Below are 13,884 nucleotides of genomic sequence, written 5' to 3'. Positions count from 1 at the left end.
TAATTGATTAACTATATATTTTTGCATTACAATTCTATTCTGATATTTCAGCCTGAGAGGACATATAATATTATAATAAATCTCCATTTCTTCTCTAATCTTTGACACCAGCAAGTAATGCCACTTAATGAATACTGACTATAGTGACTGATTCAATCAGTGGGTATTTATTAAATATGTAATGAGATATGATGTGTCCTAACTGTTCAGACTAGTAAAATGTGAAAGAAAAATGACACCAGTATATATAAATGATAACTTAACCTATGGTGGCTCTTTCTCCTCTTTTATTAACATCCTTGTTACTGTTAATGTATATTTGGTATACAAAATTAAATGTACCATAATTAAAGTCAAAGAATAATATTGACTGATCTGTTACTGACTTGGTTCTAAATCCCTAAAACATAAAGGTACTGGACTTATAAAAACAAAACTAAATAAGAAACTAATTAATGCTGAGAGTTTCCATAAGCACTTGAATATAAGACAAGAGTGTGCTATGTAGGAAATGTGGATATTTAATCTAAAAGTTCAGGAAGCTTAAATAATTAAAGTAATGGGACAAAATACATTTCTGAAAGAGTGACATTGCTACGTTGTATTAACAAGTGATAAAACCAGCTAGTCTCTCACCTGTTTGTTGAAGAAGGGAGACCAAGATCTCCTTACTGTCCTGTCCTACTGTATATTTACTACTAGTATGAGCTTCATTGTTCTGTAGCAGAAGTTCTTAAACTATTGGGGCTATTAACTTGGTTTTTAAAAGTATTCGGGTAACTGTATTTCAATATAACTAATTTCTTTTATAATCCTATGTATTTTAAGTTTTATATTTTAAAATACTATTCTAAGAAGAGGTCCATAGGCTTTACCAAACTACCAAAGGAGTCGAGGACACTAAAAACTTTAGAACCCTTGCTCAATACAAAAGATCACTCCACTATTCCTTATAATTTCACAGACAGATATGCTGTGGATGAGATCACAGATTAACTAGTAAAAGCCTGATGAAAAAAAGGCAAACCTATATAAACTTTTTTCCAGTACTGGCTATATAAAGCAATTAGATGGTACAATGTAGTGAATCTACAGGAGGTCTAACCGGAGATTAAATCCAATCTCAGATTACTTACTAGTTATATGACCCTGGACAAGCTGCTTAATCTATGTGACTTAGTTTCCTCATTGGTAAAATGAAGATTACAAAGGCACCTATATCCCAGGGTTATTGTGATAATAAAATGAGAAAATATTTGTAAAGTGTTTTGCAAACCTTTAAAAGCTTCATAAATGCTAACTATTTTTGTTGTTGTCATCTTCTGAGTTCTTGGTTCTCTGATGAGCTCCATGTTTTAAGCTGATTGACACAGTAAGATGTTAAAAACATTTGATTTGTTCAAGGAAAAAAATTTTAACTTATTACTTATATGTAGGGTTTTTTGGTTTTGTTTATTCTCTAAAAATCTCCCACTATGGAAATTCCATAAAGAGAGAAAGGAAGTTACAGCTTGGAGCTGATGTCAGGACCAGAGGCACAGCTGTGTTTGCTGGATTCTGAACTAGGAAAAAAGGGTAGGTTAATGCAGGATATGAGAACCAGCAGGGAGATCACACTTCTGGAGACCAGGGGGAAGAAAGTAGCTATCAAAGTTCCCATGGAGGACTAGAAAGGCTGATAGTATCATGTTTTCCGGGGAGATGGGGATAGGAAGGAAAGAACACACTAGAGAACTCTGCACTTGAAACTTGACAGAGTTAAAGTTCAGTCCCACAACCAACTCTAGCATATGCAGAGAGCTAGTATAGATCTTTGCAGAGCTCTTAGGTAGCATCTCTATAGTTTTATTATTCAAGGGTGGTATCTACAGAACAACATTTGTATCAGGAGGGGCAGCAAACACCAAGAAGAGGACGAAGGGGGGGGGGGGGGGAAGAAAACCAAAAACCCTAAGATTTACTGAGGTCACTTGTAGTTTCATATTTTGAGAGGGAAACAGGAGGAGGGCCTTCCTTACTTCAGGGAGTCATTCCCACCCTACATACTTCCTTCCAGATTCATATATAATTCTTGGCTAAGTACACAGAAGGACCTCAGGGACCCCAGAGGAAGAACAGAAGCAGATTATTAGACCACAGTTTGTGTCCTTTGAGCTGTCTGAGGACAAGTGGGGCACAGCAATTTAATACTTAGTAGAAGATGTAGCTGCATGGCTTAGGCACAGAGGGGGCTCGAACCTCCATTTCTGAACCTCGGCCACCAGGAAGTTGTAGAAGTCCTAGATGATCCCAACGTCAGTACCAGCCAAATTTCTAGTTCTTCCTCTTCTATACACATGGCACGTTTGACTCCAGCAAGGCTGATTGGCAGGTCTGCCAGGACCACAACCCGAGTGTTAACAGTGAGGGTTCTAGCTGTTTGCAGGTTAGGAGGCAGGGCCAACAGGAAATTATATATGTTACACTGTATGTGGCCAGTGTAATGCACCAAATAAAGCATCCAAAGACCTTTCCATAATATCTAGGCCACTTGGATGCCACTACCAATAAAGGCCGACTTTTCATGTGAACAGGTTATAGGACACTAGGGTCCTCACCTAACTCAGTACTGAAAGGATCATGCCCAGGATTTGGAAGTCAGCAGAAGCCATGATTGGAAGCTTAGAGAAGACCTGCCTTAGACAGGAAAGAGCAGACAGAGAGAAGGGATAGAATATCTAATATAGATTCAATAAAGACAGTTAGACATCATGTAGGGTGATTCCTTCATTTCATGGATGGGGAAGCCAAAAGGTGAAGAGATTTGTCCAAGGATATACATGTATTAGTATTAGACAGAATTTAATGGAGCTCCTGATTCTATACTTAAGTGTTCTCCCTATGGTACTCTAGGCACTTTAAATTACTAAATCTTCTACTGCCTTTGGTATAATGAGAAACATTCTGAAGAATTCCATTCAGGGCAGATTCATAGAGGCCATACTCATTAAAAATAGAACTGAAGGTATGGATAAATAATGTAATGTTATAAATATCTTTGATTAGGAAAGTCTGAAAATACCTTGTATGCTACATTTTAAAATTAAGAAATTAGAAAAGCTTCATGTTTATTCAAGGGACTGTTAAGATGGAAGAGTTTTTTAACTAAGAGAATCTCATCAATGCTGTAAGAAGATAAGATTTGCAGAATAAGTGAAAGAAATGAACTATCACTACTTAATTAGTTAATACCTTTCCATCAACAGGAACCCCCAGCTCCTCCGAAAACAAGGGATGAGTAATCCATTTGTAGGCTTCTTTAAGCTGAACAATATCATCCCTTCCCAGGGATAGGCCATGTTTCCTAAACATTGTAAAAAATGATATGAAATTCAGCATGGTGAAATTTTATTTTTCCATCAAAGATCAGAAGAAACCACAAAAAGAAAAAAGTAATTAAAAGGCTTTATACCTCCAGTAAAATACCTTCAGTAGCAAACTGAATTTTTTCTTAATTAGAATTAGCATGTTTGCTTATAACCATGTAGCTTCTAATGCTTACAGAAAAGAGAATTCTGGAAAAGTTCATGTTGTAGAGATGTGAAATTAAAGAATTTGTTGTGACACTCCAACTCTAATGCTTCATCATGGCAGGTCCTAATGAGCTGGAAAAGCTTTGAATATGAGACCAGGCTGGACTGTGTATTTGTTGTATGAGAACCAGTCAAGCTAAATTTGGAGATGTCCATAATCAGGTTGGTTAAAGGGTGATAATTTGTTCACCTACTGCAGTGGTTCTCAACCTTTCTAATGCTGTGACCCCGCAATACAGTTCCTCATGTTGCAGTAACCCCAAACCAAAAAATTATTTTGGTGGCTACTTCAAAACTGTAATTTTGCTACAGTTATGATGCGGAATGTAAATACCTGATCTGCATTATGTATTCTCATTGCTACAAATTGAGAGGTTGGGAACCGCTGACCTACTGGATTATAGAGGGATTATATCTGTATTGCTGGAGATAAATGCCCATGTTAACAAAAGAGCTATGCTTGAAGGAATGAAGAAGTATTCATATAATTTGACAAGCAAACCAGTACAATATTAAAAGTGTTATGATCAATATTGATCTTGATTATGGCAGTTGATTATCAGTTGATATAGACACCGCTGACAGGGAACTTTCACTGATAGATGATGGCTGATAGATTTGGCTGGAGACAGACTATGAAAAAAACCCTATTTATTTAGACTATGAAAAGGAGCAGGGACAGGAAAAGGAAATATAAATATTGATCATTGATCTATTTACCCTAAATCTAAGATATCTACTTAAAACCCCAAACCCAAGCTGTCCTGCAAAGGACTGCTTCTTCCGTGATGAAAATCAGGGCTTTCCATCTATTAAATTAATCTATCTTATCAAACTATTCTAATTTAGAATTATTCTTAAACTACTACAGTCCTATATTCACTGCAGCTCTTTCTCTCCAGCCTTAGAGATCAATTGCCCATCAGCTGTTCACAGACACTGTTTTCTCACAGAAGTTGTTCTCTGCTGTCCCCTGCTGGCCCTGGATGGTTCCAAGGAATAGCTCGAGTCAAACTCTCAGATGTACCACTCTCCAAGTCTTCCCCGAATATCAAGATGGTTTTCCAAACTGTCATCCAAAACTTAGAAGGTTTATTAGAGACAACTTTCTCCAAAGAAGAATCTCTAGAGAGTGTCAGTTTTTCCAACCGACTCTCCCTAGGGGGTGCTGGGAATTCTTTACCCCTGACCCCATGAAAATTCTCTTGCTGGTTAAAGGAGCCAAGGTGAATTTCAAACCTTTCTCTAGCCTAAAATTCTTTTTTCTACTTGGGACTTATTCTTTAATTAAGTTAATTAACTAATCATTACAAACGAAAACTAGATAACCACTTCAAAGGTTATGAAAACCTTTAATAAGTATGTTAAAGTTCTCTAGCTATTCAATATCTATTTAGAAAGCATTTATTAAGCAACTACTATATGCAAAACACTGCTAAATGTTAAGGGACATAATTTTATAAAAATTATAAAATAAGGCATGGCTCCTGCCTGCATGGGGCTTATAAAAATATAACTATGATATAAAATAGTACATGATAATTACACTAGAGTCTAAAAACATTGATGAGTGAAGGATAGGGAAGCCTTTGGGAGGGATAGGAGAGAATGTCAGAGAAGACTTCATTAATAAGTTGTCATCTAATTTGGGCTTTAAAGGGAAGGGTAAAAACTTAGTAGGTGAAGAGTATGAATCATAGGAGAAAGGACATTCAAGGTATAGGGAAGAACATAAACAAAAACACAGGTGAACTAAGGTGAAGAGAATAGTCCAACTTGTCTATACTGTAGAATGCAAGGTGGAGAATACTGAAATTGGAAAGAGGCAAATGGCAACAGACTGGAGATACCCTCAAATTCAAAGGAGTTTGAAATATAGAAGTAAGCAATAAAGAGCTGAGGATTTTTATGGAGTGTGATTCGGCCAGATCTTTGTATAAGTAAGATTATTCTAGAAACTACATCTGATGAAGAATGAACAGTATAGGAGATGTTAGGAGGATATAACAATAATTAAGGTAGGTGGCAATTAAGGCATTACTAGAATGGTGAAAATAGGAAGAGAGAAGGGAAATAATATACAATTTGTAAGAGAAGAACTGACAGGATTTGGTAATTGATTAGATAGTAAGGATAGGAAGAAGGACAAAGAGAGAAAGGTGGTCCAAAGCTTCAACATAGGAAGTAGAGTAGTAATCCTTCAGATTGAAACAGTGAAGCCATGATGAGAAACATTTATTAGAGAATATACTCAATTGCACATAACGAGTCAGAGGTGCTTATATTAGTTTGTATATTACGTTAAAATGTCCTGTAGGCCACTGAAGATGTTGGCCTGGAATTTAGAAGAGTTAAGGAATAAAATTTAAAAAATTAATGGGAATAAATGAGATTGCCTAGGAAAAGTGTAGAAAGAACAGAGAAGAGAAAAAAGGAGAGAATCTTAGAACCCTTGATTTCCTTCAAAACTCAGCTCAGACGATACCTTCTACATCAGTTTTGTAAAGGTTAAATAGAAAGGGATTCCCTCTTGGCTACATTTTTATTTAAAAAGCCACAAATTAACAACATATATGTAGTAATGTGATCCATTTATTTTTGGTAAACATTTCCCAATTATATTTTAATCCAGATAGGGCCATAAATTTGGCATTTTGTGGGAAATCCCCACATAAAGAAGTGAGATCATCAGAAACCAGTGAAAGAGACAGTAGTGGTGATAGTACAAGAAGAATCAGAAGAGGATGGCATTTCTTAAACCAAAAGGAAACAGTATCAAGTCAGAAGAAGAAGCAATCAGTTGAAAGCTTAAAATTTGAAATCAACAAACGTTTATTAAAGACTAGGAAAAAGTGAAACATTTCCTAATCTCAAAAAGCTTACATTTGAACAAGGGAGAAAACATATATACAAATAAAGAAAGAATAATTATGAAATTTATACAAGGCAGTTTTGGGAAGAAAGGCACTAACAGCTCAGGGAGATCAGGAAAGGCTTCATGGAGGACAGTGAAGTGGCCAAAAGGTGATGTGAGTTTGAAATAAGGTAGTAACCATGTGAGGGGAAAGAAGGGGGGAGACAAATACTATTGCAGAGCTAGAAAAGATATGGTTTAGCAACTGATCACATCTGTGGGGTGAGAGAGACGAATGAAGGATACAACCTTCTCTAACATGAATGCATGATAAAGCACTTACTATGTACAAAGCACAGGGAATACAAAGAGAAAAGCATGACAGACCCTGCACATGTACTTTAGGTCTATTACCTCTCCATCTGGAAGTAACAACATTTGGCTAAAGTATGATGTGAGATAAAGGAATTTTTCAGTCATTGGGTTTGTCTCAAGTATTTAAGGATGATGTAGAAACATGAACCAGTCTGGGAACGCTAGAAAAGTGTATCCTTGGGGCAGCGGGGTAGCTTAGTGGATACAGAACTAGGACTAGAGACAAAAAGTTCTGGGTTCAAATCTGAATTCAGACCCTTTCTAGCTGTGTGACCCTGGACAAATCACTTAACACCCCATTATTGCCTAGTTCTTACCATTCTTCTGCCTTGGAACCAATACCCAGTAGCAATTCTAAGATGGAAGATATGTGTTTAAAAAATTAAAAAAAAGGTCTTTTATAAAGATGACAACACTTGGAGGGGAGCTTTGAAGGAAGCAAGGGAATCTAAGAGAAGAATTTTTATGAAATTTTATGAAAGGCTTTAAATGCCAAACTAAAGAATTTATGTTTGACTCTAAAGGCAACAGGGAACCCTCTGGAGTTTTTTGAAGAGGGGAGAGACACAGACCTATGCTTTAGGAAAATTACTTTTCCTAACAGTAAGTTTCTCTGATAACATCTATGTCTCACATGACAGATTCCACACAGATCATCTTGCTTGCTCATACCCAGTGTGTTTCTCTACCTATTTTGAACACACAACTTTGAATCTTTGGAAACTGTGGTATTCCAAAATTAATGACTATAGAATATCACCAGGAGAACAACAGAATTTTTTAAAGAGATTTTTTGGTGTGTATCTGAAAGCAGTGCACCCATCAACTATTTTCCCAAATGCAACTGAGCCTGCTCTCTTCTATTTGTTTAATTCTGGACATGGCTCACTAGCCATTCACAATGCCTGTCCTGGATATGTATATTAACATACTAATGAAGTTGGATGGACAACCAACTGCATTTCCCTATTTATGCAAAGTCCAAATGAAAGAGGGATTCCCTATTGAAGTATTCCTAATATGAATAACACTAGACTCAAAACATTCCAGAGAATGAGATCCATGATTACCTGTGAACTTTAGAATTACTCCACCCTGCTTAGTCTAACAAAACAGGAATGTCTACGCCCCTACTTAAGGATTAAGTATTGAGAAGGATGGCCTATGATAGACAAGTGCTAGCAAATGACAAATCAGAAACAACTGACACACCCCTGGGCTGTCCTAAGTCAAGCTTAAGCTACCATTGGTACATGTAAGATGCAGGAAAATGATGTAAAAACAGTCTATATATTTCGCGTCACTTCCTCTCTTGGTCTCTTTTCGCGGAGAGGTGGCTCTGGCAGCAGCATGCTGAGTGTCTTGGCATGGTGGCAGCTATTGTCCGGGTTTGGCAGTGAGTTTCCTTGATACAATACTGGGAGAAGCTTAGTAGCCTAGATCCGGTGGGGCATTTTCACTGAGCTCTCTCGGAGTTAGGCTGATTCTTTTCTCCTTTACCTTCCAAAGACTATCCTCTTCTGAAAAAACCTCGTGGTGAAGGTCTTTGAACTCCCCCAGCACAGGCCAGGCGGGAGAAATCCTATACCCTTTCCCTCTCTCTTCTCCTTAATTCTTTCCCTCTATATTAATTAAACCACCATAAAATTTCCAAACTGACTTGAGTATTTTATTTGGGATAGTCCCTGGAGACCAAATTAATTTAGATTAAGTCAGAATCCTAAAATTACCCTTACATGCCCAAAGGAAATTGACTTAACAAACCATATAGGAAATACTAAATGGATGAAAAAATTCCTACAACATATCTATTTTTGGAAAAAACCACTATAGAATATAACTGATAATAATATTTTTTCACATTTTCATGTTCCTTTGAGAAGAATGTTAATAAATGGGAAGTATATGGATTAATTTACAGTCAATTATATTCCAAAGAATAGGAGAAACAGGTGAAATAAGGGAACACAGTTAAAATGGATTACTATAAAGAATGAACAAAAAGTAATTTTTAAAAATGTTTAAGTTGTTATACATTCCAATTTTGACAGAACACAGTCACACAACAAAATCTCTAATATTTCAAATAATTTTAAAGAGTCTCAATTTTTTAAGAACTGGCTACTGTATTCTTCCCCATTCATGTTAAGATATTTCTGATATATTTTCCTTTACTACAAAATAAATAATAAAAATTCCAGGTTTATATCATTTTGAAAAAGGAATCTACTTTAAAGGGATTTATACAATCCATAAAAAGAAGAAAGCGTAATTACCTACCCCAAAGTTCTCTGTAGGGTTTAATTCTTTTTTTTTTTTTTGAAAAATTTATTTAGTCAATTTAGAACATTATTCCTTGGTTACAAGAATCATATTTCTTTCCTTCCCTCCTCTCCCCCTCCCCCTTCCTGTAGCCAACGCACAATTCCACTGGGTATTACATGTGTCCTTGATCAGAACCTATTTCCATGTTGTTGATATTTGCACTAGAATGATCATTTAGAGTCTACATCCCCAATCATATTCCCATGAACTCATGTGATCAAGCAGTTGTTTTTCTTCTGTGTTTCTGCTCCCACAGTTTTTCCTCTGGATGTGGATAGTGCTCTTTCTCATAGAACCCTCTGAGTTGTTCAGGATCACTGCATTGCCAGTTGTAGGGTTTAATTCTAAGTAAGACAAATTTAATCCCCCTAAGAATCTAATGACTCTACAAAATATTGGCTTATAACAATTCCAATTATATAATTTGTGGAACAAATACAACGCAAATTAGAATAAAGCTGGTCAAAAAGCTTCAATTCAACTAATTTCATTTAGATTAAATTCTTTAATGGTAGTACCTCTAGATCACTTTTACATGGAACTCCAACACTAGGAAAGAGCTTTGGAATTCTGAACTAATCTACTTTATAGTTTGTTTTGGAACTGAAATCTTTTATTGCTTTATTTATTTTAAACTCTTTGAATGAGAACAATACAAAAATCAACCTAGGGTAAATGCAAAAATAGTTTAAAAATAGAATGTAAGACTTAGAAGGAAATGCCTGTTCTTATATCTTTGCATCCTCATCACTGAGCACAGGGCTTTTGCATATATTTGAAGCTTATCATTTTTTAAATTGAATTTATGACCTGAACAGGCTAAACAACATTTTCAAGGTTTAAGAACAAAACATAAGGATCAGGTTCTATAGTTAATTATGAAAAATTAGTATTAATATGCTATATGTTAACCTGAAGCCCTTGGGGGGGGGTGATTTCCCAAAAATCATTTAAATCAGACAGGAAAATTTTAAAATCCTATTACCCCAACTTATTTATTTAATATTTTTATCTTAGTATTTTATATTTAATATATATTTAATTTTAAAATTATTTTATTTAATATTTAATACATTTAAAATAGAAAAATGAATGTGCCTTCTGGATTCTCAGATAAACAATAATCCTAATAATTAAGGTATTATTGCAAAACCTGTCTTAGATATAATAATAAATTTTGTTGATATAAGATAAAAACTAAGATAAACCTCTAAAGAATGTCTATATTAATAATTCAGTTGAAAATCTAAATAAATCAATGGTTATTTTTTTAAATACATTATATTCTAATACAGTAATTAGGATTTGCAAACAGTACACTGTGCTCCACTACTGGTTTACAAATCTTATAATCTGAGACTACAAAATTTATTTATTGTTACCATAAATATCAAGTAAAAAACCTGAACTTTCTCTTTTTATTTTTAAAAACCCTTACCTTCCATCTTAGAATCAATACTGCATATTTGTTCCAAAGCAAAAAGGTAGTATAGGCTAGCCAATGGGAGTTAAATAACTTGCCCAGGGCCACACAGCTAGGAAGTATCTAAGGTCATGTTTGAACTCAGGACCTCCCTGCCTAGGCCTGGCTCTCAATCTATTTAGCCATTTAACCCCTGAACTCTCTTTTTATCTTCACCTTAAAATGACTCAAGCAAAAACTTCTCATTTTGCTATAAAAAGTGGCAGTATAATCTATTAATCAACAGATTATTTTGTTATAATTAGTGCTTACTGATTAATAACCAAAACTCTAGCAATTATTTTAAATCCACTTTCAAAAACCTAATAAGATCTCACATACTTTTTATAATTTCTAGCATATTCACAAATGTACTCTGATTCCTAAATGATGAAAACAAATTTCTCTTGTCAAAATAGCTTATCAAACTATATTATGTAATGCAGTTGCCTAGCATATGTGCTAGCAAATCTACTTACATTCGTGCTAAAGCTGCAAAGATTTAATAAGTTACCAGTATGAATTAGCACATCTCTGCTATGCAAAGGAATTGAAAGATAACACAATGAACTCAAATGATCACAAGTTTTTCTTTGCATTCAATTGCTTTAATATTAGTGAAGCCACTCTTTAGAGAAATGTAGTTAAAACACTTTAAAAAACAGGTAGTCCGTATTTAAAAGAATATAAAAATTCCCTACCCAAATTACTCACCCCATTTCCTGTTTTACCAGCAACCATGCAGCATGCTGTAGGCAGTTTAGTCACACCCAGAAAGAAAAGGAAAAGGGGAAAAAATGTTAAGTGAAATTAAGTTTCAACATCATTACTGAATACCTAACTAATTTGCTAATAAAACTCTTTTCAGGAGGAATCAGTATTTAGAAATTTAGCAATGACCTCAATCTCAGTAAATACTAGAAAGGCATTCAAACATCACTTGATTTGTAGTGAGCCTGGAATTAAACAGGGGGTATCCCCTCCACTCCCACAGATTTCTCACTAATGTTGACTGAGAATCAATGAACTCACATGTTTATTTTTAATGCATTTTTCTAGTTTATAGGGGGAGTCCCAAAGGAAGTTTGACCTAAAGACACAAGTAAATAACTATTTTCCTTTCCCATAAAGCAAGCATTGGGAACTTAATTTCTTAAAAGTCAGATTTCAGAAAAGGAATATTGAAAACTTGAGAAACCTTACCAAGTTCAATAAAACTTCAATCCTTAACTTCACATTAAATATGCATTTGATATATGTTTATATTTCCTATACATGCAGACATAAGAACCATATCATCAGATTCGTCACTAAACTGGCAAGAAAGTAATGAATTTCTTTGGCCATAGCAACTCCTGAAGACAATCTGCCCAAATCAGAACAAGGTTATAATCTATGTGTACACACACGTACATACACACACACACACACACACACACACACACACACACACGTATATATGTATACAAGTGAAGTAAAACATTTATCTCACATATATGTGACCAAATTGCAAAGATCTTTGAGAGGAACTAGTTACAGAATAAAGACAAACATTGAATAGTTTTGTTGATTTCATTTCTTACTCAGAAAGGTTAAATAATTTGCACACAGTCACATAGCTAGCAAGTTTATGAAGCAGGGTCTATATACAAATCTTACTTTTTATCTACTATCCTGTATTATTTGGGGTACCAGGGGTCAAGGAGAACATCTGTAACAGGCTCTGAAGGTTCAGATGAAAAGTACTATACAATATTATGGATTAAAGGGGACAGCTCCTGGAAATGTAAGGTGGTGACACGGAAGAGTGAGTAGTGTATTTGGGAGCTCTGCCATGTGTGACATTGCAAAGTTATTTTGCTTCCATGGGCTTTAGTTTCATTACCTGTAAAATGAGGGAATGGGACTAGATGAGCTATGAGCTCTCCCTCTATAAAATCTGTGACCTTATCAAGTACAACATAGGACATATAATGAGCTATATGACCCAGGGCAAATATCAATGCCTAAGTGTCCCCAGGCAACTTTCTACAACCTAAATTATAGCTGAACTACCAAGATACACCAGTGGAAGGAGTTTCAACACTGACATTTCTCTAAATTGATGAAATCACAGATTCAGACTAAAAATAAACAAATATCACCAGAAAAACTAAAAATAATGTGTGAGCCATACCAAAATGCTTAGAACCAGGTTTTTACTGCTCTTGTATTATTGCTGTGTCCAAAACTCAACATGTAAACACAACTAATGATAACATAGACAAAACATGTTTCCTATGTATCACAGGCAAGACTCCATGACAGGAAACTTATTTAGTTTATTTGTCTGAGGGATAAATTTATCAATTGAACTTTATTCCTAGCACTCTTTCATCATGTTATGTAGTCATGGAGGTGGGGGTATGGTTCAAAATAGAGTGTGTACCCCAGAGAGTGTGTGAAATGATCCATGGGGGTAGAATACTAGCCAAATGGAGGAAAGGTTGCATCCCAGCTTTGCCAAACTTGCCAGTGTTTGAAAGAACTCTACCACTGTTATTGTTATTACATAATAACTACACAGTTGCAATTAGGATCATTCCCACTTCACCTTAAACCTATACAAACCCTGCCCCTAGAGCACCTTGTGGCAGTAGCACGTACCCCTTGCCTGGCTTCACCCTTCAGGGCAGTTCTCAGTGAGTAAGAGTCTTGCCTAGGGGTTTCATTTGCAATAGGCGAGAGGGAGTAGCACAGGCATGGATGAATTGTGAACTGCATCTTTGGAAGTAACTTTTAAATCAATGAGATGAGAAAGCCATTCATTATTTGAGAAATTCGCCTGCTGGGTTTTAACATTTATAAACTTACAGGAATTCATTAATTCAGGAAACAAACCATAGGAAGAATAAGATATATACATATATATGTGTATGTATTTTTTTAACTGAGTTGGAGATTGCCTAAAATGTTTGAATAAGATGAGCTAGTACAGTCCAACCTTCTCCCACAAATACTCCAACAAAGACTGAAGCACCAGACTTGGAGAGCTGGACAAATTCAAGCAGAAACAACAGACTGGCTCAGCAAAGGGAGACAGTCAAAGGCCCCTGAGTAGTGAAGAGTGGTCCTGTAGCATACCAGGCATGTTAGCATCTGGGAAGTATGATTGATGTATTGATATTGTATTACCAGACAAATGGTCAGACCTCTTGATGTTCATTGTATGAAAAGGGACAGTCCGAAGCTCTAGCATAGGCTGGGTCTTGGCAGCCATTCTGTCTGGGCTCTGTATTTTAATTTAAAATCTAAGA

The 13,884-nt window shown here is 35.5% G+C and overlaps 1 protein-coding gene across 4 annotated transcripts in view; it reads right to left on the bottom strand.

The window, feature by feature from the left end:
- Positions 1–13,884, bottom strand: part of PUS10 (pseudouridine synthase 10) — a 129,128-nt gene that overhangs the window by 37,907 nt on the left and 77,337 nt on the right. For 3 of the 4 annotated variants that reach the window (XM_001375026.4, XM_007476791.3, XM_007476792.3), the window contains exons 5-6: positions 11,303–11,337; positions 3,232–3,343 (exon numbers count right to left, since the gene is read on the bottom strand). In XM_001375026.4, coding sequence (XP_001375063.1) covers positions 3,232–3,343; positions 11,303–11,337 — 147 coding nt within the window. Of the gene's footprint in view, positions 1–3,231; positions 3,344–4,523; positions 4,752–11,302; positions 11,338–13,884 lie in introns of those variants that run through there. The other variant, XM_056813968.1, reaches the window with a different exon arrangement.

Source organism: Monodelphis domestica, chromosome 1 (assembly GCF_027887165.1).
Source record: "Monodelphis domestica isolate mMonDom1 chromosome 1, mMonDom1.pri, whole genome shotgun sequence".
Classification (NCBI taxonomy): domain Eukaryota; kingdom Metazoa; phylum Chordata; class Mammalia; order Didelphimorphia; family Didelphidae; genus Monodelphis; species Monodelphis domestica.
This window is presented reverse-complemented; position numbering and strand designations above follow the sequence as displayed.